Here is a 23,420-nt window from a genome sequence, read left to right as displayed (position 1 = left end):
CCATACTTAATGAGAAACCGTTTCTCATGATAAAATGGTTAACACGAACGACAACGTCCTTCCGATATCATCAAGGAGACAAAATTGATTGTATCTTTTCCCCTCCTTTTAGAATCTCTCTCCTTTTTATCATCTTGTGGAGGTAAATGAGTCCACAGAAATGTGATCGCCCACCATGTGTTCACACTTTGACGTAATTTCTGCCATTGATGGGGACTCAGAAATGGCTTCTCTATTTGCCCTTTCGTGTAACAGAGATGGTGCTTCTTGAAACAGTTCAGGCTCGCAAATCAAATCGGCCTTCGCCAGGAGTGGCATCGAACCGAACCGGTTTATGAGCGGTTCGAATTCAATTCGGTTCTGGCTCGATTCAATTCAATTATTGGCGGTTCGAGATATAAGTAAACTTGTTTCAGTTAATGAGCTGAGCTTGACAGAACCATGGTTCGATTCGAAAACTCACGAACCAGCTCATTAATGGGCTTGCCAGTTGGGACTGGGAACAGGAGCAGGAGTGAGAGTGAGAGCGATAGAGGGAAAAAATTTCCTCCTCGCAGGACAAGCATCAACCTTGGCGTCGTCGTAGCCCCTCCTTTTGATGACGTCCGACGGCGTGTACCTTGGAGTGTCGCACGCCGTCTGTAGCATGTCGTCCTTGAGCTTCTTCGAGAGGGGGGAGAGGCCGAAGTCGGAGACCCTTAGACCCCCGACTCGACCCAAAAGGAGATTGTGGGTCTTCAAGTTCCGGTGCAGGATGTCGTTCAAATCACAGAAGTGGAGGGGCGGAGACGAGCTGTTGGAAGTGAAAAATCGTAAAATCTTTCTTTCTTTCACATTTTATTTCACACACTTACATCTCTATTTATATACATAATTTTCAGTTATTTGTAACCCGTCTCTCGGATCATCTCTGAGGCCATAGCTACAAAGGACTTCTTCCTTTGTTTTTACGGATCTGGAAGACCCTTCCAGAGGAAGAAGTTCTCTAGAGGAACTCACGCCAACAGTCCCCATCAAGTTGGTGCATATATATATTTGATGCCCAACTTGCCAAGTGAGTTGTAGAAGTTTTTACTGCATACTGCTTTTGTAAGTATGTCTACCAACTGGTCTTCAGATTTAACAGATGGAAATCGAATTATCTTTGCCTCAAGGTTTTGCTTGATGGTGTCGATCTACTTCCACATGTTTAGTCCGATAATGCTGAACCGGGTTATGTGAAATATCAATAGCCGCCTTATTATCGCAGAATAAGTTCATCTCACAGTTTGGGCCAAAACCAATTTTGGTTAATAATCTCTGAAGCCAGAGAAGCTCACAAAGCCCCTTAGCCATCCCACGAAACTCAGCTTCAGCACTAGATAACGCTACCACCTTTTGTTTCTTACTTCTCTAGGTAACTAGGTTCCCTCCAACAAACGTAAAATAGCCTGAGGTGAATTTTCTATCTGAAATATTTCCTGCCCAATCAGCATCTGTATAACCTTCGACCCTTAGGTGATGGTTTCTTGAAAACATGAGTCCTTTTCTAGGGGAGGGCTTTAGGTATCGAATAATTTGATTCACAACATTCATATGATCTTCACTGAAGCCGACCTCTGGTTCAGACCCGCTATGATACCATGAAAAATCCTAAAATTATGCTTTCTTTCACATTTTATTTCACACACTTACATCTCTATTTATATACATAATTTTTCAGTTATTTGTAACCCGTCTCTCGGATCATCTCTGAGGCCGTAGCTATAGAGGACTTCTTCCTCTATTTTTACGGATCTGGAAGACTGTTCCAGAGGAAGAAGTCCTCTGGAGGCACACCAACAGGAAGTACCTCCTCACGGTAGATTCCTTCATGGGTCCTTGCCGGCAAACCTTGAACAACTCGCCGCCACTGGCAAATTCCATGATGAGGTATATTTGGGTCTTGTTGGCCATGACCTCGTGAAGGCGGATGATGTTGGGGTGATTCATGCTATGCATGGCGAAGACCTCACAGAACCGTGTTCTGATACAGGCTCTTCTTGTTCATGACCTTGACGGCGAACCCCAAGCCGTCAGTGACGGACTTGGCGTAATAGACTGGCGAAGGATCCCTGGATGATGAACTCTGAATTTTCAGAACAAATTGAGGGATTGAGGGGTCTCCATGGGTGGCGGGAGAAATTGACACCCAAGGAGAGACGCAAAGTATCTCGAAGCTCTTCTCCTCTGCTCTTGCTCTCGAGCTCTCAAGCACTCTTAGAGTTTCTCCTTATTTATTATATATTAGACGAAAGAAGAGATGGTTTCCTTCCGAGCTGCCTTCCTTCTCTCTGAGATTTCTAAATTAACAGGGTTAGTTTTAGACTTTCCCTGTTAATTAAAAACAAAAAGGTCTAAGTCTCGTAGGACTAAAAGTGTGAATGGAGTCCCCTAGTCAAAAATTAAGAGAAGTTTAAGCCAAAGTCTCACAATCTTTTTCTTTCTTTTTATTTCAACTGATTTTGGTTCGGCGCCTGAACTCAACAAGACTGTGGAGGACTTCTTGACTCCTTCCTCGCTACACCTGTGGGAGACAGACAGCTGAGATTCACCCATGAGTAACTGAAATGTGGAATTTTTATTTGCCTTTTCTTTCTTCTTGGCAGGAAGATGGTAACTTCTTTCTCCAAACATGAAAAAGCAATAGACGATTTGACCGTTTTTTCTTTCTTGTATTTTTAAGGATAGGGGGTACCCTTGTCTTCGTCTCTTATATACACCCATCGTAAGGGTGACATCCAATTGAGCCGGTTCGTGAGTAGTTAAAGCTCAGTTCGATTATTACATGTCAAATAAATTATTAGGCTCGAGCTTGATTACAATCTTAGGCTCGAGGCTAGGGTCGACTCGAGTTCAAAATATTTAAATCAAACTCGCTCAAACATAGGAATATTTGGACTCAATTGGATTAGATGCCACCTTTATGGCCAATTTTATGTAGAGGTCAAGTTCAATTTTATGTAGAGGTCATATCCAATTTTATATATAATATATGCAAAATTTTATGTAAAATATATGCATAATTTTATATACAATTTATTTGACATGTATTTTTTGAAAAAAATTAATATATATTGAAGCTCGAACTCGAGACAAGAAATTTTTGAAAATTTTTTAAAAAATATTAAAGATCAAACTCGGTTAAAATTATGGACGAGCTCAATATCAATTTTAAGCTCGAACTCGATTCGCCCCCTGACTCCCCCGTATCTATACTCTTCATCGCTTGTATATCTCGAACAGTCCTGAAATTATCATCCTCGTTGATCGGCCATCTTCGCTACCATCACTAAATGCCACACCGCCTGATACCACTAGAATTTTTCTTTTTCTTTCTTTAACCTTTTGCTTATCGGGAAGTACACGAAGGCAAGGCAGGGGCAGTTTTCTCGAAAGGGCTCTTTGGTCATTCACGGAAAAGAGAGGGTTGAATTCATTGCAGCCGCCTCTTAAATGGCAGCACGTATGATAACAAATATCTCACGGCCTGGCAGAAGCTTCATCTGCTTTCTTCGACGAGGTCGGATAGGGTGAAGAAATCAGAAACTAACAATGGAAGGAGTTGTCTTTCTTCTTCTTCTATCAAGCTCTGCTGCTTTGGTGGTCGTTTGGATACTGATATTACTTAACGACTATTGGTGGAAAGCCAAGAAGCTAGAGAAATGGTTGAACCAGATAGGGATTATGGGACCTCCATACAAATTCTTGTCTGGGAACCTCAAGGAGAGCGTCAGGCTGCTAAAGGAAGCAAGATCAAAGCCGATGGAGCTCTCGCATCGGATTGCCCCTCATGTTGTTCCTTTCGCCCATCAAGTAGTCAAAGAATATGGTATTAGTGATTCTTATTTACACCTTCTGTTACGTTTTGTTTAATCCACCCGTTAACATCTTCATTTTCTTTTCTTCATGTTTATCAGAGATGCCTTTCTTTCTTGACAGTAACAAACAGTTTTTTAAGTCCAATTTCTATGAATACAACAATTAGCAGACTGACCCTATGGCGAGAACCCTCCCTTGCGAATTGATCCTGTAAATCTTCTCCTTTTGGAGTCTCTGTTCTGTTTTCTTTGAGTGGGAACACCAATCACAGACGGGGCTGCTCTGGGATTGAGTGGTCGGTGAACGAACTCTGCGGCTTGTTTTTGTATCACTATGTTTGCCCGCAATCATCGTTTAATTGGTTAAAACAATGAAATGAAAAGTATATCAGATAGATATTTCGTGTCGGCAAGAAATCTGAAAGTCAAATGGATCCGTTTAAATAGTATGAAATATGGAAATTCAAGGGCTCTCGTATCTTCCTAGATTGTCTTACTTATTTCTTTTTCTTCTTTGTGGAAACAACCAATGAAAAAGTCGTCGATTTCAGAAAAACTAGAATACTAAATTGCATAAGCAAAGAAGTTCGCTCGTTCAGTGTCATGGCGACAAGCTTCAAGGTGCCAATTCATCCTCGTTGGTTTCTTTCCGTTGCTGAAATTGTAACGGAATCATAGTATCTCAGGTAAAATGTCAGTTACTTGGTTTGGAAGATATCCGAGGGTGACCATCATGGAACCAGAAGTAGTGCGGGAAGTTCTGTCCAACAAATTTGGCCACTTTCAGAAACCCAGACGCAACCCTCTCGTGAAGCAGTTAGTGCCAGGACTCGCCGAATACGAAGGCGAAAAATGGGCTAAGCACAGAAGGATTATCAGCCCCGCTTTCCATGTAGAGAAGCTCAAGGTCATCTCTTCTTTTTGAAACTCCAAAACGTTAGAATGACAGTAATAATACTTTCTATAAACAATTTTTATTTTTGTCACTGTTGGTATTGCAGCGGATGCTTCCATCATTTGCCGCGAGCTGTACTGATTTGATGGAGAGATGGGAGAATGTGGTGGCCGAGGGACCTGCCGAATTGGATGTTTGGCCAGAGATGGAAAAATTAACAGGAGATGTCATCTCTCGGACAGCATTTGGAAGCAACTACAAAGAGGGGAACCGCATATTTCGACTCCAGACTGAAGTATCTGAGCATATTGTCGAGTCTATTCAATCTGTACAACTTCCAGGTTTTAGGTCAGGTTTTTTGCTTCCCTTAGACTCTCTGTTTTTTCTCCACACGAAACAGGACTGGTTATTGCATCCTGTGTAGATGACAGAAAGCAAGATAAAATGAAATCAACTCTAACAATGTGAATGTTCTCTTCCTTTTCATGAAAATGAAATTGATTCGATCGCACAGATATTTGCCTACAAAACGAAATCTCAGGATTAGGGAGATCGATAGAGAAGTTCGAGCTCTGCTCACGAATCTCATCAAGAAGAGAGAGGAGAAGATAAGAATGGGAGAAGCGACTGACGACCTACTGGGTCTGCTCATGGAATCCAATGTAAGGGACTCTCTTGCACGAGGAGGAACCCGAGGATTGACAGTCGAAGAAGTGATACAAGAGTGCAAGCTATTCTACTTCGCCGGCCAAGAAACGACTTCTGTTTTGTTAACCTGGACAATGATCGTATTGAGTATGCATCCTAGTTGGCAACAGCGAGCCAGGGAAGAGGTCCTGCAGACCTTTGGGAAAAACAAACCGGACTTCGATGGTCTTAGTCATCTAAAGATTGTAAGTATTTATGCTTAATTTCCCATGTTTTGACCCCCCTTAAATCTTAAGCATTTTTATTGATTCAAGACGTATTGGAGGTCACGATGATCCTGTACGAGGTTCTTCGTCTCTACCCACCTATAATCAACGTTATTCGCACTCCTACCAAGAGAATACAAATAGGCAGAAACTGGTTCATCCCCGGAGTGCATCTCACCATTCCAATTCTTCTCATCCACCATGATCCGGAGCTATGGGGAGAAGACGTTGAGGAATTCAAGCCCGAGAGATTTGCTGAGGGAATTTCGAAAGCATCCAGGAACCAGTCCGCCTTCTTCCCCTTCGGCTGGGGTCCTCGTATCTGCGTGGGCCAGAACTTTGCTCTGACTGAAGCTAAGTTGGGTCTCTCCATGATACTGCAACGATTCTCGTTTGAACTTTCCCCGGCCTATGCTCATGCTCCTGGCACTTTCATTACTCTACAACCACTTCACGGAGCCCAAATTATTTTACAGAGAGTCTGACACGTTGCTTTGTTCAAGTACTATGCCGGTGATCATGATGAGGATGATTGTCATCTCCAATATTGAAATTAACGTGTTACAATCAAGGAAAATCGTAACAATGGAGGTGTATAATACTGTATATTGTTGTTTATGATATGTGTTTTTGTCGTTATTATTAGTCACGTTCCTCTTTTTTAAGCTTGATCCATTATGTAGTTTTCCTTAGGGATACGGTTGTAACCACCTATCAGTTACAATTTCTCCTCTTTCGAAGGGAATTGGTTTAGTAAACTGCCATCAATTGCATTTCAAATAAATGAGACAGGTTTCTAGAAATTCTTGGAATTTTTCTACTATAACAGGAGATGTATATGGACTTCTGTTTTTTAGTTTTTATGAATTTCATAATGTATTTAGAAATTCTAGCTTTCAACTATCACCATCAAAGGAGAAGAGGAAATTAATGAGAATGAGATCTCTTCTCACATTGCTAATTGTTGACATCTCAACATATTGATACTAATTGGTTCGTCTCTCACACCGTAATCTATCTCAAATTGTAGCAGGGACGGTAGTATCGAGAATTGGATTTTAATGGGTTCAAGATCTCCCTACCCTATCACTGACTGCAATCTAATGGGTTTCTTGTATAATGATGCTTAGTTATAGTTAGGGATGGGATCGATCTTCACCCATTAACCTTATTCATAATATGGGGTAGAAAAATTATATAAAATAAAAAATACTTTGTTGTAATAATTCATGTATATCATTCAAGTTGATCTCTAATAATCATAATAATAAATTAATTTTAAAATTAATTTTATAAATTCAAAGTGGGAATAGGGAAATCCATCTTCATCCTTGCCATGTTTTAGTGTTTAGTTTGGTGAGAAATAATAAATTACAAAATTATAACTTGCCAAATTTGATGAAAATAAGATAACAAATAGACAGTTGTTATTGTGTTGCCAAGAAAGTAAAATGTTGAAGAGCATATATGGAAAAGTCTTATATGAATCTCACAGTAAATGTCTTGTAGAACCATAATTAATATGATAGCATCGGAGAAGAGTCTGATGGAAGGAGGTCTCACTAAAGAGTATCGATTAAATGTGTTTTAGTTATATTAGGCTTATGTGGCATTCGATGACATGGCATGATGATATAGTTTCCCCGGTAACATTTCAGTAGACTATTCGTACGATGATGTGACACCATGTAAGTGGTCAAAGTTTACATGTTGCCTTTGATTATACACATGTGCAATTGATCTATCAAAGTATTGTATTCATGATATTAAGTTAAAAAGTTGATTGTTTGTGTTATTATTGTTAAAAAAATAAGATAAAATTTCCAAGAGAAAATAAGAGGGTCAACCTTTTCCATCTGCCAATACCGCTGCATGGGAAACTTAGGGTCGCGAGCATATGTCGGGTTTCCACGAAGAAATAGATCTAAGCCCATTTTTAAGGGAAAACCTTTCACGAGTTGAGAAAGAACAGAAAAAGTGAAAAATAAAAATAAAAATTTCTCTAAGGCCGATATATTGGGGAAGATAGAAAAACAGAAAGTGTTCTTTGTATTTGGTTTTTTCGTAACCTTAAATAATTTTTTTTCTTTTTAGATGGCCTAGAACAGTAATTGCAGACTGCACTATGCAGTAGTGCGACTCCTTTTCAAGATCAAAGTTCTTTTTCTTCATCATTGACGGTAGCAAGTTAATTGAACAATGCCCGAAGCTGTTCAATTGACTAAGAGATGTAACTGTTGAAACAACCCACTCAAACCTGACATCTCTGGCACAGCGAGTAGCAACACAGCTTTTTAATTATCTTTTGGTCTCCGTGAATTACAAGTCGCACCATTTATTACCAGTCCGTCGTCTCCGAGTGAAGGAACGTCATGGCTGATGAATTCATAGAGTCATTTTTTTATAATGTTTCAAACAGTTTACTTGTCGTATGTCCGAAGGACGATGTCCTTCCGATATCATCAAGGAGACAAAAGCGATTCTCTTTTCTCCACCTTCTAGAATCTCTCCCCCTTTTATCATCTCGTGGAGATAAATGACTCAACAGAAATGCGATCGGCCGCCATGTGTTCACACTTGACGTAATTTCTGCCATTGATGGGGACTCAGATGGCTTTTTTATTTGCCCTTTCGTGTAACAGAGATGGTGCTTCTTGAAACAGTTCAGGCTCGCAAATCAAATCGGCCTACGCGTCTCTTTACTCGTCATCGCTCATATCTTCTCGAACAGTCCTGAAATTATAAGTCTATCGACAGAATCGTTGATTGGCCATCTTCGCTACCATCACTAAATGCCACACCGCCTCATACCACTAGAATTTCTCTTTCTTTAGCGTTTTGCTTATCCAGAAGTACACGAAGGCAAGGCAGGGGCAGTTTTCAGGAAAGGATTATTTGGTCATTCATGGAAAAGAGAGGGTTGAATTCATTACAGCCGCCTCTTAAATGGCAGCACGTTTGATAACAAATATCTCACGGCCTGGCAGAAGCCTTCATCTGCTTTCTTCAACGAGGTCGGAGAGGGAGAAGAAAACAGAAACGAACAATGGAAGGAGTTGTCTTTCTTCTTCTTCTTTCAAGCTCTGCTGCTTTGGTGGTCGTTTGGATGCTGATATTACTTAACGACTATTGGTGGAAACCCAAGAAGCTAGAGAAATGGTTGAACCAGGTAGGGATTATGGGACCTCCATACAAATTCTTGTCTGGAAACCTCAAGGAGAGCGTCAGGCTGCTAAAGGAAGCAAGATCAAAGCCGATGGAGCTCTCGCATCGGATTGCCCCTCATGTTGTTCCTTTCGCCTATCAAGTAGTCAAAGAATATGGTATTAGTGATTCTTATTTACACCTGCTGTTACGTTTTGTTTTAATCCACCTGTTAACACCTTCATTTTCTTCTCTTCATGTTTATCAGAGATGCCTTTCTTTCTTGACAGTAACAAACAGTTTTTTAAGTCCAATTTCCATGAATACAACAATTAGCAGACTGACCCTTGCGAATTGATCCTGTAAATCTTCTCCTTTTGGAGTCTCTGTTCTGTTTTCTTTGAGTGGGAACACCAATCACAGACGGGGCTGCTCTGGGATTGAGTGGTCGGTGAACGAACTCTGCGTCTTGTTTTTGTATCACTATGTTTGCCCGCAATCATCGTTTAATTGGTTAAAACAATGAAATGAAAAGTATATCAGATAGATATTTTGTGTCGGCAAGAAATCTGAAAGTCAAATGGATCCGTTTAAAAGGGCTCTAGTATCTTCCTAGATTGTCTTACTTATTTCTTTTTCTTATTTGTGGAAACAACCAATGAAAAAATCGTCGATAGCAGAAAAACTAGAATACTAAATTGCATAAGCAAAGAAGTTCGCTCGTTCAGTGTCATGGCGACAAGCTCAAGGTGCCAATTCATCCTCGTTGGTTTCTTTCCGTTGCTGAAATTGTAACGGAATCATGGTATCTCAGGTAAAATGTCAGTTACTTGGTTTGGAAGACATCCGAGGGTGACCATCATGGAACCAGAAGTAGTGCGGGAAGTTCTGTCCAACAAATTTGGCCACTTTCAGAAACCCAGAAGCAACCATCTCCTGAAGCAGTTAGTGCCAGGTCTCGCCGACTATGAAGGCGAAAAATGGGCTAAGCACAGAAGGATTATCAGCCCCGCTTTCCATGTAGAGAAGCTCAAGGTCATCTCTTCTTTTTGAAACTCCAAAACGTTTGAATGACAGTAATACTACTTTCTATAAGCAATTTTTATTTTTGTTACTGTTGGTATTGCAGCGGATGCTTCCATCATTTGCCGCGAGCTGTACCGATTTGATGGAGAGATGGGAGAATGTGGTGGCCGAGGGACCGGCCGAATTGGATGTTTGGCCAGAGATGCAAAAATTAACAGGAGATGTCATCTCTCGGACAGCATTTGGGAGCAACTACAAAGAGGGGAACCGCATATTTCGACTCCAGACTGAAGTATCTGAGCATATTGTCGAGTCTATTCAATCTGTACAACTTCCAGGTTTTAGGTCAGGTGTTTCGCTTCCCTTGACTCTCTGTTTTTTCTCCACACGAAACAGGACTGGTTATTGCATCCTGTGTAGATGACAGAAAGCAAGATAAAATGAAATCAACTCTAACAATGTGAATGTTCTGTTCCTTTGCATGAACTTGAAATTGATTCGATCGCACAGATATTTGCCTACGAAACGAAATCTCAGGATTAGGGAGATCGATAGAGAAGTTGGAGCTCTGCTCACGAATCTCATCAAGAAGAGAGAGCAGAAGATAAGAATGGGAGAAGCCACTGACGACCTACTGGGTCTGCTCATGGAATCCAATGTAAGGGACTCTCTCGCACGAGGAGGAACCCGAGGATTGACAGTCGAAGAAGTGATACAAGAGTGTAAGCTATTCTACTTCGCCGGCCAAGAAACGACTTCTGTTTTGTTAACCTGGACAATGATCGTATTGAGTATGCATCCTAGTTGGCAACAGCGAGCCAGGGAAGAGGTCCTGCAGACCTTTGGGAAAAACAAACCGGACTTCGATGGTCTTAGTCATCTAAAGATTGTAAGTATTTATGCATAATTTCCCCTGTTTAGTCCCCCTTAAATCTTAAGCATTTTTATTGATTCAAGACGTATTGGAGGTCACGATGATCCTGTACGAGGTTCTTCGTCTCTACCCACCTGCAATCAACGTTGTTCGCACTCCTACCAAGAGAATACAGATAGGGAGAAACTGGTTCATCCCCGGAGTGCATCTCACCTTTCCAATTCTTCTCATCCACCATGATCCGGAGCTATGGGGAGAAGACGTTGAGGAATTCAAGCCCGAGAGATTTGCTGAGGGAATTTCGAAAGCATCCAGGAACCAGTCCGCCTTCTTACCCTTCGGCTGGGGTCCTCGTATCTGCGTGGGCCAGAACTTTGCTCTGACCGAGGCTAAATTGGGTCTCTCCATGATACTGCAACAATTCTCGTTTGAGCTTTCCCCGGCGTATGCTCATGCTCCTGGCACTCACATTACTCTACGACCACTTCGTGGAGCCCAAATCATTTTACAGAGAGTGTGACACGTTGCTTTTTTCAAGTGCTATGCAGGTGATCAGGATGATCCCTTTTAAGGATGATTGTCATCTCCAATATAGAAATTTACGTGTTACAATCAAGGAAAAGTGGAACAAAGGAGGTGTATAATACTGTATATTGTTTTATATGATCTGTGTTCTTGTCGTTATTATTAGTAATGTCTGTCTTTTTTAAGTTTTCCATTTTTATGTAGTTTTTCTTAGATGTAGGGATACAATTGTATTTTTAATAAAAAAAAGTTATATTTGGTCAAATTTATTAAGTTCCAACGTTGTAGTCTTCCCTAGTTTTTTTTTTAAATATATATATATCTTTTGGAAGTATGAATGTTTCGTAGTGGCCTCCTTCTATCTAAAGTTGTTTTCCTCTAATATTTTTTTAGTTTACCATTTTGTGTTTTTATCACTTGAGTGCAATACCTTAGACCTACTACCTAAAAAGTATAAGAATGTGCCCAACATCCAGCTTGAATCAAATTTTATGTTTTTCACCCAAGAGGTGATTTATGTTTGAGCTACCCTTAAAACATGAGTAATCTCTTTGTTGTGCTTTGAATTTGGGCTATTTTTTTGCCTTTGAAATTAAGTAGTGTGTTTCAGACTATGATCAATTTTTACTAGTGTAAGGAGTTTTGTCATAGGATTAGGAGTTATTTTTTTCTCCTATAATGTGTTTTATCCAAGTTGGGGATAAAAAACTGGGTCTCTATGTTCTTTTTGTCCCCAACTTGAGGGGGAGAAATATAAGAAGTACAATAAAAAAGTATTTTGTTTTACATATGATGGTAATTTTTATGTGACCAAAATATTCAAAGACAGGAAGAATACAAAAAATAAAGTTTTTACATCTATTAAAATTTTTTAGCTAATGAAGATTGAAGACTAATAATAATCTCCTCTTAATCTTTTCCTTAATCGTCTCACGTTTACTTAAACATTATGGAGTCAGCGAAGGAAAAGTTGGGTACGGAATTGTGAGAAGGTGTCCAGATTATTGTGTATAAACTCAAAGCATTTACGATTTTTCCTTGTTTTTAACGATTTCTTTTCAAAAGCTAATCTGGAATAATTCAATTGCATGAGGTATGACATAAGTGCTCACGTACTCCAAGATATCAAATCAAGTACCCGAAAATTTCAAAAATACCACTGATTTTCTCCTATAAAAGGACACCCCTTTGGGGGTTGGAGACAACCGATGATGCAATCCGGTTTGACTGCCTGTTGAACTGATATGACATCACGTTGAAGTTGGTTCATAAAAACAAAAAAATTAAAAATTAAAAAAATCTGAGGCAAACTTTCTTCCTCCTCTTAGGGAATTTGAACCCACTTTGATTATATAATTATTACTCAAATGCAATTAATTAATAGTACAAGAGGAAAAAATCAACCACAAAGTACATATGATTTTTAACCCATTCACAATCATTTTGCAAATTCTTTGCCCATTTAATTGACCACAATAGTTAATTCATAATAATCCACTTTTGCTTAGATTTGTAAGAACTAATTAGGCTCTCAGTCCAAACCCACAAAGGAATTTTTAATAATTAACTAGGCAAATTTTAATATCTCACTATCCACAGTGTGATTTTTAGCATTGTTTGCTTTCACAAGATCTTATGTACCTATGCAATATATTAGCGGCTCAAAATTCATTAAATGACCAACTTCAAAATATAAATACGATAAAAACAAATAAAAATTTCAAACAAGTTTGCAACTTTAAGATTTTGAATTACTGAGCTTGGAGTGCGATGTTTTATCCTTTTTAAAATTTCAACAAATCTCATTTAAAATTCATGAGAAAATACTTAAAATGGTCATAATAAACTGCTAATCATATAGATAAGTCACTTATAGATTTTGGAGACCTATCTTGGCTAATTCAAAGCTTTAATATCATTCTGAAACTTTTTGGAACATGTTGATTAGTCGACTTTGAAATTGTCGGCTGATTTTCATTGGATGTCTCTTTCTCATTTGACTTCATTTGAGCTGGCAGTCTAGTTACCTAGGCAAATGATTTTGGATAAGAGTTTTCTCTCTAGTCATTCGATCAACTTGCAATCCACCAATCAACATCCTTCAGAGCTCCTGGATCTTCATGCCTTTGTGCGATAGACTCATCCATTTGAGTGGCATTCGGCCGTTTGGCCTTCATCAACTCCTCTTGGAATTTTTGTATGTAATGTCTAATTGATCTAGCTTGGACATATGAACTTTTTCCTCGACGAAGAGATGTTTGATTAGATGTCCTTTTCTTGGCCATTTTTTTTTTTTTTTGCTTCTTTTTCTTTTCCTTTCATTTTTTCTCTCCTTATTGGGGGCTTTGCTGACTTGCTATGTTGAACTCTCTTGTTTGATCAAAGGGTGTTGCTAAACCATTTTAAGTGATGTGCTTTCTAACTTGAGTTACTTGCTTCTCTTTTGTATGAGTCGTCTAGTTGGTCATATGTTAGTTAAGCCAATATACTATTTGAAATTTCCTTTGGGAGTTTTTTGAACAGCAAGTCATTCTTAATGCACATCATTATTAACTTGAAAACAACATCTTAAAATTATTTCAATGGAAATCTTGAATCCAACATCTTCCGTTGAGAGTGGGAAATTGCTTTTCCACTATTTATGATATACAAATTGGGGAGGAGAGGGGACTTTTGGTTTTGTCCCCTCTATAGAACAAAGATAAAAAGAATATTTCCCGATTATATTACTTTGATTGATACATGTATTTATAGTTACAAGATGATCAAGGATTTACATGAATGTAGAGTTACACATGTATATGACTGTAGAGTTAGAAGTTGAGGCAATCTGAACTTCTCTTAACCTGATCATCTTGATCTCTATTATGCCCTCGCAAGATGAAGCTCTGAGAGGAGATTTCAATCTTGGTCTTCAAGAAGAGAAAGCGTGTTCTGGGAAGTGGTTTAGTAAGAGCATCGGCTAAATTATCAATAGATGATACATGAGTCACCCGAAGAGCACCACTTTGAACGTGTTCTTGAATGAAGTGATAATCCAAAGCTACATGTTTCATTCACGAGTGAAAAACTGGATTGGAGCATAAATTGATAGCACCTATGTTGTCACAATAAATGACCGGTTGTTGTGGAAGAAAAACACCAAGGTCAATGAGAAGATAGCAAATCCAACGAATCTCAATTGTAGCGGTTGCAACAGATCGATATTTCGCCTCGGTAGAGGATCTAGCCACAGTTCATTGCTTCTTAGAACTTCAAGAGATAGGATTGGTAAAATCATCTTTGTTACCTGCCCAATCAGCATCAGAGAACGCATGAAGGGACAAAGAAGATTGTCTATGTAAGACGATACCATGATCTAGAGTCCCACAGAGATATCGTAACAAACATTTGACAGCATCCCAATGATCAGTGGTGGGGCAATGCATAAACTGAGATAATTTATTCACCACATAAACAATGTTAGGGCGAGTGAGAGACAAATATTGCAAACTTCCAACGATCGTTCGATATTCAGATGCATCAGATAGTGTCGTGCTAGACTGAAGTGTGAGAGTAGATGATGTGGCAAGTGGTGTAGCGACAGGCTTTGCATTGGTCATGCGTGTGCGAGCAAAGAGATCACAGATATATGGGCGTTGAGAGAGAAGAAGGTCTTGAGAATGAGGAACAACTTCAATACCGAGAAAATAAGCCAAGGGGCCAAGATCCTTAAGTGAGATCTCTGAGCAAGTAAGTGAATGAATGTCGTCATAGCTTGATCATTGTTTCTTGTAATAATAATGTCATCAACATAGACCAGAATATACACTACATCTGATCCGTATGCGAGATACATAGAGATGGGTCTGCATGAGAGTTGGAGAAGTCCGAGATAATGAGGAATTGGCGCAACTCATGATATCGAACACGAGGTGCCTGCTTAAGACCGTAGATAGCCTTGCGAAGTTTGCTGACGAATTATCAAGATCAATGAAACCCGGTGGTTGTGTCATAAATACATCATCAGATAGAGTGCCTTAGAGAAACACATTATTAACATCAAGTTGGCAAAACCACCACCAACAACTTACTGTAAGGCTAAGAACAATGCGAATAGTGGTAGACATGATAACTAGACTAAATGTTTTATGATAATCAACTCCAGGGCACTGGTGAAACCCTTTGGCAACTAAACGAGCCTTGTACCTGTCAATGGAACCATCAGAAAGATATTTAGTACAAAAAATCCATTTGTAACTAACCAGATTTTGCGACGTATCCGAGGGAGCAAGTTTCCATGTACCGTTCCGAACAAGCGCATTATACTCATCAGACATAGCCTGATGCCATTTGGGATTGGTGAGAGCTTGAGTTACAGTTGTGGGTTCATGGTTGGCAGATGCGAGAACTTAGGCTGTGAGGTTTAGTTTTTGGATGGGTTTGGAAATGTAATTCTTGGATCTATTGACAATAACACGGGAGTGATGAAGTAGATATGGATGATGGGTGTAGGTCAGCCGAAGTGAGACTATGGGTTGGAGGGAGGAGTGGTGATGGAGAGGGCCGAGGAGGTGGATTGTGAACCGGGGGTGCAGGGATCGAAGCTGCAAATGATGTGCCAGTAGCCGTGATGGACATAGAGAAACACCAGTGAGAGAGTGTGTCAGATGAGGGGCGATCAAGATAAGAATGAAGTGAAGTGAAGGGAAAAATAGACTCAACGAATTTAACATGAGACGATACATAAAGACGAGATGTAGTAGGATTAAGACATAGATATGCACTTTGAGTAGTAGAATACCCTAAGAAAACACACACAAAGGAACGAGGAGTGAGTTTGTGAGAAGAGTATGGCCGAAGCCATGGATAACAAAGACAACCAAAACTGCAAAGTTTAGAATACTTAGGAGGATTGCCAAAAAGTTTGGTATATGGTGAAAGAAAACTTAATGTGGGTGTGGGAAGCCGGTTGATGGGATAGACAGCAGTGGAGAAACCTGTTTCTACAATGTGATGATGTCGTCGTTCAGAATACCCATTGTGTTTAGGTGTATGAGGAGGAGACATAAGATGAGAGATACCATTGGACACCAAAAAAGACGACATTGCTTCGTATTCCCTCCCCCCCCCCCCCCCCCCCCCCCCCCCCCCATTATCAAAGTAGAGTACCTTAATCCGTTTACCAAAGAAATTTTCAACTATAGATTTAAATTGGATAAAGGTATCAAGTACATGTGATTTTTGTTTGAGAGGATAAAACCAAATATACTTTGTAAAATGATCCACAAAAATGACATAATACTTGAAATTATCAATAGAATAAATTAGAGAGGTCCAGACATCCGAAAATATAATATTAAGAGGGAAGAAGAGACAAGTGTGGAGTGGGAAAAAGGTAATTTGTGACTTTTATTGCACTGATAAGAATTGTAAGTAAAATTAAAATTTAGATGATGAGACAAGTTTAACTTAAAAGTGGACATGATATGTCGTAGAATCGGAGACGATGGATAACCTAGACGATGATGCCAAGTACAGGAAGTGGTCTTGACACTAGAGAAAGTAATTATTGTTCATCTTTGTGGCAGGCGGCAGAGAATAAGAACCATCAACGAACTTGAGGAGATCATAACCAAAAAGAATAACCTCTATCTGAGCTTTCCAGCTAAAATAATTTGTAAAGGTGAGCTTGACCGAGTTGTGGATGTGGAGTACCGTCAGTGGTCTGGTTGGGTCATGAGCATTGGGAATAGTAATACAAGATTCTTCAAAAGCCATGTGTAATTTTTTTTTTCGTGTGAAAATCACACGTGTAAACTTCGCACGTGTGAAAATCACACGTGCGTAGCTTCTTCTTCCCGAAAATTAAACCGACCTCGGATTAAACCGAAGGTCGGGGGAAAATAAAAATCGAGAAGTACGTGGCTCGACGCGACGGCGAGTGACAACGGCTTGCGATGGCGTGAGGCTGCCTATTTGGGCTTGGCAGCGAAACTTTTAACGGCAACAGAAGGTTCAACGATGATGGAAGCGGCCGATGATGGAAGGTTCAACCGGCGACGGTTTTCGACGACGATGTGGCGACGATGCAGGACCGTCAACAGGCGAATGAGCAAAACAAAGTGTTGGAACTCTGGCTTATCGTGGCGGCGTGCGGCGGTGGCATACGGTGGTTGGCTGCGACGAGTGGCGGCGACAACGATGGAGTCGTCGGCGGTAGTGTGCAGCAACGACTCAGGTGGGCTCTGTAGAGACCTTCTGGGACAGAGTGGAGGGGCTCAACAAAGTATACCAAAGACTGAGCTCGGTGTCGGGATGTCGAAGATCAGGGACCGATCGTCGATGGTGGCAATGGCAGGGGTGGCAGAGAGAAGAAAAAAAATATCAGATTGTAAGCTCTGATACCATATAAAACAAAGATAAAAAGAATATTTTCCGATTATATTATTTTGATTGATACATGTATTTATAGTTACAAAATTATCAAGGATTTACATAAATGTAGAGTTACATATGTACATGACTGTAGAGTTAGAAGTTGAGACAATCTCAACTTTTCTTAACCTGATCATCTTGATCTCTATCACCCTCTATTGAGGTTTGGATATCTCTTGTCATTGATACCAATTGATAAGTAAATTGCGTAAGAGATGAGCGAAGACCCTCTCCCCTCACCTCTATAAATCTAGAGACAAGGGGAATTCTAGTGGAAGGAGGAGACCTTGCCCCTTTGCCACAACTGTGTTGTTGATGGAGGGGAAGGGCAAAATCATTCTCTCTTTGCTTGCATCTTAAAGTCTCTCTCCCCTATTAATCTGGTAGCTCCTTTGGGTCAACTAAGATTATGTCTTTTCCAGGTCTTATTACATGTAGCCTATAACATGAAGAGGTACCAGGGTCCGATTGAACCCAATTTAATTATCAAGTCTAGTCCACATTCTATAACATCTCCTCAAAAGGATTTTATTTTATTTTATTTATTTTAAAGTAAACCCTGAAACTTAAAAGTAGTACAATGAAAATAACTCTTTAAAATATTAAAAATTTATCGATATTAATTTAAAATTCTAATTGTAATCTTTTTTGTGCCTCTATAGTTTGCTCTCAGACTAAAGTTGGAAGAGTTGTCTAAGCTTCTTTGTACTTGGATTCTTGGTAAACAAAATGAGCAAGAGGCCATCATAGCTCCACCCTTGGTGCCAAGTGGAATCATATTATGGCTTCTATTATGTATGATCAAATCTTTTAGTATTATTACCTTGCTAATGTCACATATTTCACTTTGGAAAATAGCTTCCACTTCTCCGTCCAACAAGCTTATGTTTTGTCTTGGTGTCTCAGAGACAGCCGCAAAAGAACAAACTGGATCTGCGATCACAATGCCGCCGTGAAACGATTCAACGAATGAAGTTGAGCAAGTATACACGCAAGCTCGCTTGTTTAATTTGAGATAAAGCTTCGATTGTGACAAAAGCGTGGGGACAGACATCTTTTACTTGCAGGCGTCAGCGGTGATGTCACTCCCTGGCTGGCTAGTAATGGCCGATTCTCTCGAAGAAGCCGTCGTAACTCGTAAAGTTTGTAGTATAAAAACTTGTAACTAGCGTTTCTGAAAGCAAAGAGAGCCCCGCCCTCTCTCTCTCTCTCTCTCGCCCGTTCAGAAAGAACTACGAAAGAGAGAAGAAGACGAAAATGGGATACTTGGCCGTCGCGCTTCTCTTCATCTCCTTCCTTGTTTGGATGTCCAGAGTGCTGTATTCCATTTGGTGGAAGCCCATGAAGCTGGAGAGATTGTTGAAGGAACAAGGCATCGTGGGTCTGCCTTACAAATTGTTCTACGGAAATCTCGACGAAAACGACGCTCTAAACAAGGAAGCTCGATCCAAACCCATGAACTTGTCCCACAAAATTGCCGCCCGTGTTGCTCCGATCCTTCACCATACCGTAGAAAAATATGGTACGTTCGTCATTATTCCTAGCTTACTTCTGCAATCATAATGCTCACGGAAACCCCGCAAAGGCCCCTCCAGCTTGTTTCTATGCCTTCCTTTTTTTCACTTTCAACCAGATTATTCTGCTTCAGATCGACTTATGTTTACATAATAGGCGTTCTTGAACCTGCAAGTAGTCATTCTTGGTTTCTTGAGCTTTATTGTATTAATTAACTTGTTTGAGATTTACAAAAAAATGAAAATTGCGCAGGGAAATTATCTGTAATTTGGTACGGAAATCATCCGAGGGTAACCGTCTTCGATCCAGAAATGGTCAAGGAAATTCTATCGAACAAATTTGGTCACTTCGAAAAAATCAAATTAAACCCACTACTGAAATTACTGGCGACTGGGCTTGCCCAACACGAAGGCGAGAAGTGGGCGAGACATAGGAGAATCATCAACCCGGCCTTTCATCTTGAGAAGATCAAGGTACTTTTTTTTTTTTTTTTTCATATTACACAGATTTGATCTTTTACTACAGGCGCTCAAGGAAAGCAGAACGCTAATAGTAGTTGCTTGTTGAATGTCGTTTGTAACAGTTGATGCTTCCAGCCTTTTCTGCTAGCTGCGTCGCACTGATCGATAAATGGGAGAAGTTAATGGATCCTCATGGGTACTCCTGTGAAGTGGATGTGTGGCCAGATCTCCAACATTTAACCGGAGATGTGATCTCTCGGACGGCATTTGGAAGTAGTTACAAAGAAGGGAACCGGATATTCAAACTTCAATCCGAACAGGCTTTGCTGATGATTCAGGCTGCTTCTTCTGTGTATTTCCCAGGATTAGAGTAAGTTTCCTTTCTTCGTCTCCTCATCTTTTCCAGACTATGCTCTCAAGAGTTGTTGACAAAATCCTCAGGCTTCTGCCCACGAAGAAGAACTTGAGGAGAAGAGAGATCGATAGAGAAGTTCGAGCTCTTTTGACAGGCATGATCAAGAAGAAGGAGAAGGCCATCAAATTGGGGGAAGCAGCACCAGATGACTTGTTGGGCTTGCTTATAAAATCTAATCTAAAGGAGTGTCAAGAAGGTGGAAACTCCAAAGGAATGACAATTGAAGACGTAATTGCCGAGTGCAAACTGTTCTACTTCGCCGGACAAGAGACCACTTCGGTTTTGTTAAATTGGACGATGATTGCACTTTCTATGAACTCAGACTGGCAAACTCGCGCAAGGGAGGAGGTTCTCCAAATCTTTGGCAAAAACAAACCAGATTTCGATGGCCTGAGCCACCTAAAGATAGTGAGTACAGAACCTCCATTTTTGTTGGTTGAACACCAATATGTCCCAAGTCCCATTAGACTAAGCCTGACCCTCAAATTTCATTGCAGGTAAACATGATTTTGCATGAGATTCTCCGGCTGTACCCTCCAGTGGTCGCCCTTATTCGCTCTACGTACAAGGAAATGACGATAGGAGGAGTCACGTTCCCTGCTGAAGTGGAGATATGTTTGCCCACTGTACTTGTTCATCATGACAAAGAAATATGGGGTGAAGATGCGGAAGAATTCAATCCGGAGAGATTTGCTAGGGGAGTTTCAAACGCCACCAAGTACCAGACAGCATTCTTCCCATTTGGTTGGGGCCCCAGAATCTGCATCGGGCAGACCTTCGCCCTCACTGAAGCCAAGTTAGCTATGGCTATGATACTGCAGAATTTCTGGTTTGAATTATCACCAACCTACGTTCATGCTCCATTTCCGATTGTTACCATTCAACCCCAGTACGGCTCTCAAATCATCCTACATAAGCTCTAACCCGCAACTTAAATTTCCCCTTGTTACTGTTAGTATGTTTACTTAGTATCTGAAATGAAACGATCGACAATGTTCTACTTGATAGCTCGAGTACAGCTCTGGTCATCTGAATCTCTAATCGTTTGTTTGGACTCTGAATGCTCCGGATTTTACAAGACGTGAGATTGGTATCAAATCGTTTGTCTGTACACACACAACTTACAGTACACTTGTTTCACGAAAACAGTAACAAAAAATAAAATATAAAAAGTCATTTGTATTTCGCCATTGATGACAATTCAGTTGCCACCCAAGGTGAAACCAGTAAAGAAAGGAGTAGAGCATGGGAGCGATCGATTCCCAATTTTCCCTTGCCAGGTTCCGATGGAAATAGATTAGGAGTATAAAAGTCTGTCAATTGGCTAACTCGTTTTTAAGAAAAGCTTTTAAACTCAGAACTCGAAGGCATCCAACATTGGAGTGGTCCAAGTTCTAATATTAGGCCATGAACCACTGGAATTGATGTGAAACTGTTCTCAGCCCCAAGTATGAGTTCTTTTGTGCATATTTCTCAGTAAAAACTATTTGAGGAACCCAGAAAGTTTGGTTTGATGAAAAAAAATGGAGAAAGTCATTAAAAGCTTGATCACGAATCTGATTTATATGGCAAAAGCTTCACAAAGGGAGCAGGTAGGGGGGAGACACCAGTTGCCACCATCATCCCTTCCCCAATTCACCCTCCCCTAACCTCTCTTCACTCCACGGTGGAAATGATTTCTATCTAATGAAATACATATTCTATATTCCATAAGCTTTTTATTAAGGAAATATCGATAATTTAAGCACACGACTTTCTCCTCTTTGAGACTTCAATAAATTCATTAATAATAATAGTTTTTACAGGATTTATAAACATTTATAAATAATAAATAAATACATCAATCACAGAAAATTGCTGGATTATCAAAGACTGGCCTACCTTAGAACATTCCTTCTACCTAAATTGTCTATAATAATGGTGAAGGTTACCGCTAGTCCATGTCATCTATGTTAGACAATTATGTGGCCCAAAATACCACTTTACAAATCCGGATCATATCGGAACAACATTGTAATTTGGATGTAATTACAAATCTACACGGCAGCCATCCAATGTCCTTGCGAGTTAATTAGTAATAAACAACGCTTAGCAGACTTTTTTTATATTGTTCCGCAGTTGTTGCATGTATTTTGCGGAGCAGCAACAAGTGTCATTAATATGTGGTCTGCAATTACGAAAATTTTACTGGTTCTTCCATGATGAATTTATTAGTTGGTAGAAAAAATTTCCTAAGTGGTTAGCCATTTTGAGGGGGTGTTCCGAGCCGCAGCTGTCGTGTACTGCGCTTACGGCGGGTTCGACGCTACCATGGCCGAGGAGACGCGCAACCCTTCTCGAGACATACCGCTGGGACTAATCGGATCAATGTCAATCATCACCGTAATCTACTGTTTAATGGCTCTTTTACTCACGATGATGCAGACGTACACGAAAATAGATGTGAACGCGGCGTACTCCATAGCCTTCCAAAGCGTGGGGATGAAATGGGCCAAATATCTGGTGGCTTTGGGTGCACTCAAGGGATTGACCACGGTCCTGTTGGTGGGCGCGCTGGGGCAGCCGCGCTACATCACACATATCGCTCCCTTGTTCGCGCTGGTGCACCCGAGAACGGGAACACCCATTTACGCGACTTTGCTGATAACCATTGGCAGCGCTTGCATCGCCTTCTTCTCCAGCCTCGACGTCTTGGCCAGCCTCGTATCGGTGAGCACGCTGTTCATCTTCATGATGATGGCCGTGGCGCTTCTTGTGAGAAGATACTATGTGAGTGGTATCTCGACTCGGTCGGATCTGTCGAAGCTGGCGATTTTCATGGCGGTGATCGTCGGTGCATCCATCGGTACATCGGCGTACTGGGCAGTCACGGCCCCCCACGGTTGGGTCGGGTACGCGATAAGTGTTCCGTTGTGGATTTTGGGCACGATGGGATTAGCCATCTTTGTGCTGCAACGGCGAGCTCCAAAGGTGCGGGGACCAAGAAATAAGAAATAAGCATGAAAGAAGTGGGATAACTTTAACATGCTTTATAATGATTAAATTCCTGCACCAAGAAGCCCATAATAACGCCGGACCAGCCATTCCTCTCCTACGCTGCTTCAGGACTCTCTTCTCTGCTCTCTGTTTTCTGCTACACTGAATTCGTTGTGGAGATCCCTGCCGCTGGTGGGTCTTTCTCCTATCTCAGGGTTGAACTAGGAGATTTCATCGCCTTCATTGCCGCCGGCAACATACTATTGGAGAGCTAGTCGGGGCCTCCATCGCGATGCTTGGCACTCGTTTAACATCTCTGACCAACACGCTTTCGTCGTTGTTTAGCGCGGTACTCATATTATTCATTATAATCACCGGGTTTGTGAAGGGTAGGGGTGCCCTTCGAGATCTACGAGCCG

The 23,420-nt window shown here is 40.6% G+C and overlaps 4 protein-coding genes across 4 annotated transcripts; all 4 read left to right on the top strand.

The window, feature by feature from the left end:
• The first annotated feature begins 3,633 nt into the window (after positions 1–3,633).
• LOC137955426 (cytochrome P450 CYP72A616-like) lies at positions 3,634–6,335 on the top strand. The gene is made up of 5 exons (XM_068802362.1): positions 3,634–3,850; positions 4,526–4,746; positions 4,841–5,082; positions 5,249–5,627; positions 5,708–6,335. The coding sequence occupies exons 1-5, from the start codon at positions 3,706–3,708 to the stop codon at positions 6,131–6,133; spliced, it is 1,413 nt and encodes a 470-aa protein (XP_068658463.1). The 5' UTR covers positions 3,634–3,705; the 3' UTR covers positions 6,134–6,335.
• A 2,073-nt stretch (positions 6,336–8,408) lies between these two features.
• On the top strand, positions 8,409–11,471 carry LOC137955415 (cytochrome P450 CYP72A616-like). The gene is made up of 5 exons (XM_068802352.1): positions 8,409–8,971; positions 9,607–9,827; positions 9,922–10,163; positions 10,329–10,707; positions 10,787–11,471. Exons 1-5 carry the CDS (start codon positions 8,695–8,697, stop codon positions 11,210–11,212), a joined length of 1,545 nt encoding a protein of 514 aa, XP_068658453.1. The 5' UTR covers positions 8,409–8,694; the 3' UTR covers positions 11,213–11,471.
• A 7,361-nt stretch (positions 11,472–18,832) lies between these two features.
• On the top strand, positions 18,833–21,030 carry LOC137955407 (cytochrome P450 CYP72A616-like). The gene is made up of 5 exons (XM_068802339.1): positions 18,833–19,156; positions 19,402–19,622; positions 19,733–19,980; positions 20,052–20,433; positions 20,523–21,030. The coding sequence occupies exons 1-5, from the start codon at positions 18,892–18,894 to the stop codon at positions 20,946–20,948; spliced, it is 1,542 nt and encodes a 513-aa protein (XP_068658440.1). The 5' UTR covers positions 18,833–18,891; the 3' UTR covers positions 20,949–21,030.
• A 518-nt stretch (positions 21,031–21,548) lies between these two features.
• On the top strand, positions 21,549–23,276 carry LOC137962382 (cationic amino acid transporter 5-like). The gene is made up of 3 exons (XM_068809216.1): positions 21,549–21,617; positions 22,279–22,995; positions 23,082–23,276. Exons 1-3 carry the CDS (start codon positions 21,549–21,551, stop codon positions 23,274–23,276), a joined length of 981 nt encoding a protein of 326 aa, XP_068665317.1.
• The last annotated feature ends 144 nt before the right edge of the window (positions 23,277–23,420 follow it).

This window comes from Aristolochia californica, unplaced genomic scaffold (assembly GCF_029961685.1).
Source record: "Aristolochia californica isolate CCGP_79_NKW_82.1479 unplaced genomic scaffold, dmAriCali1.0.hap1 SCAF_1, whole genome shotgun sequence".
Classification (NCBI taxonomy): Eukaryota; Viridiplantae; Streptophyta; class Magnoliopsida; order Piperales; family Aristolochiaceae; genus Aristolochia; species Aristolochia californica.
This window is presented reverse-complemented; position numbering and strand designations above follow the sequence as displayed.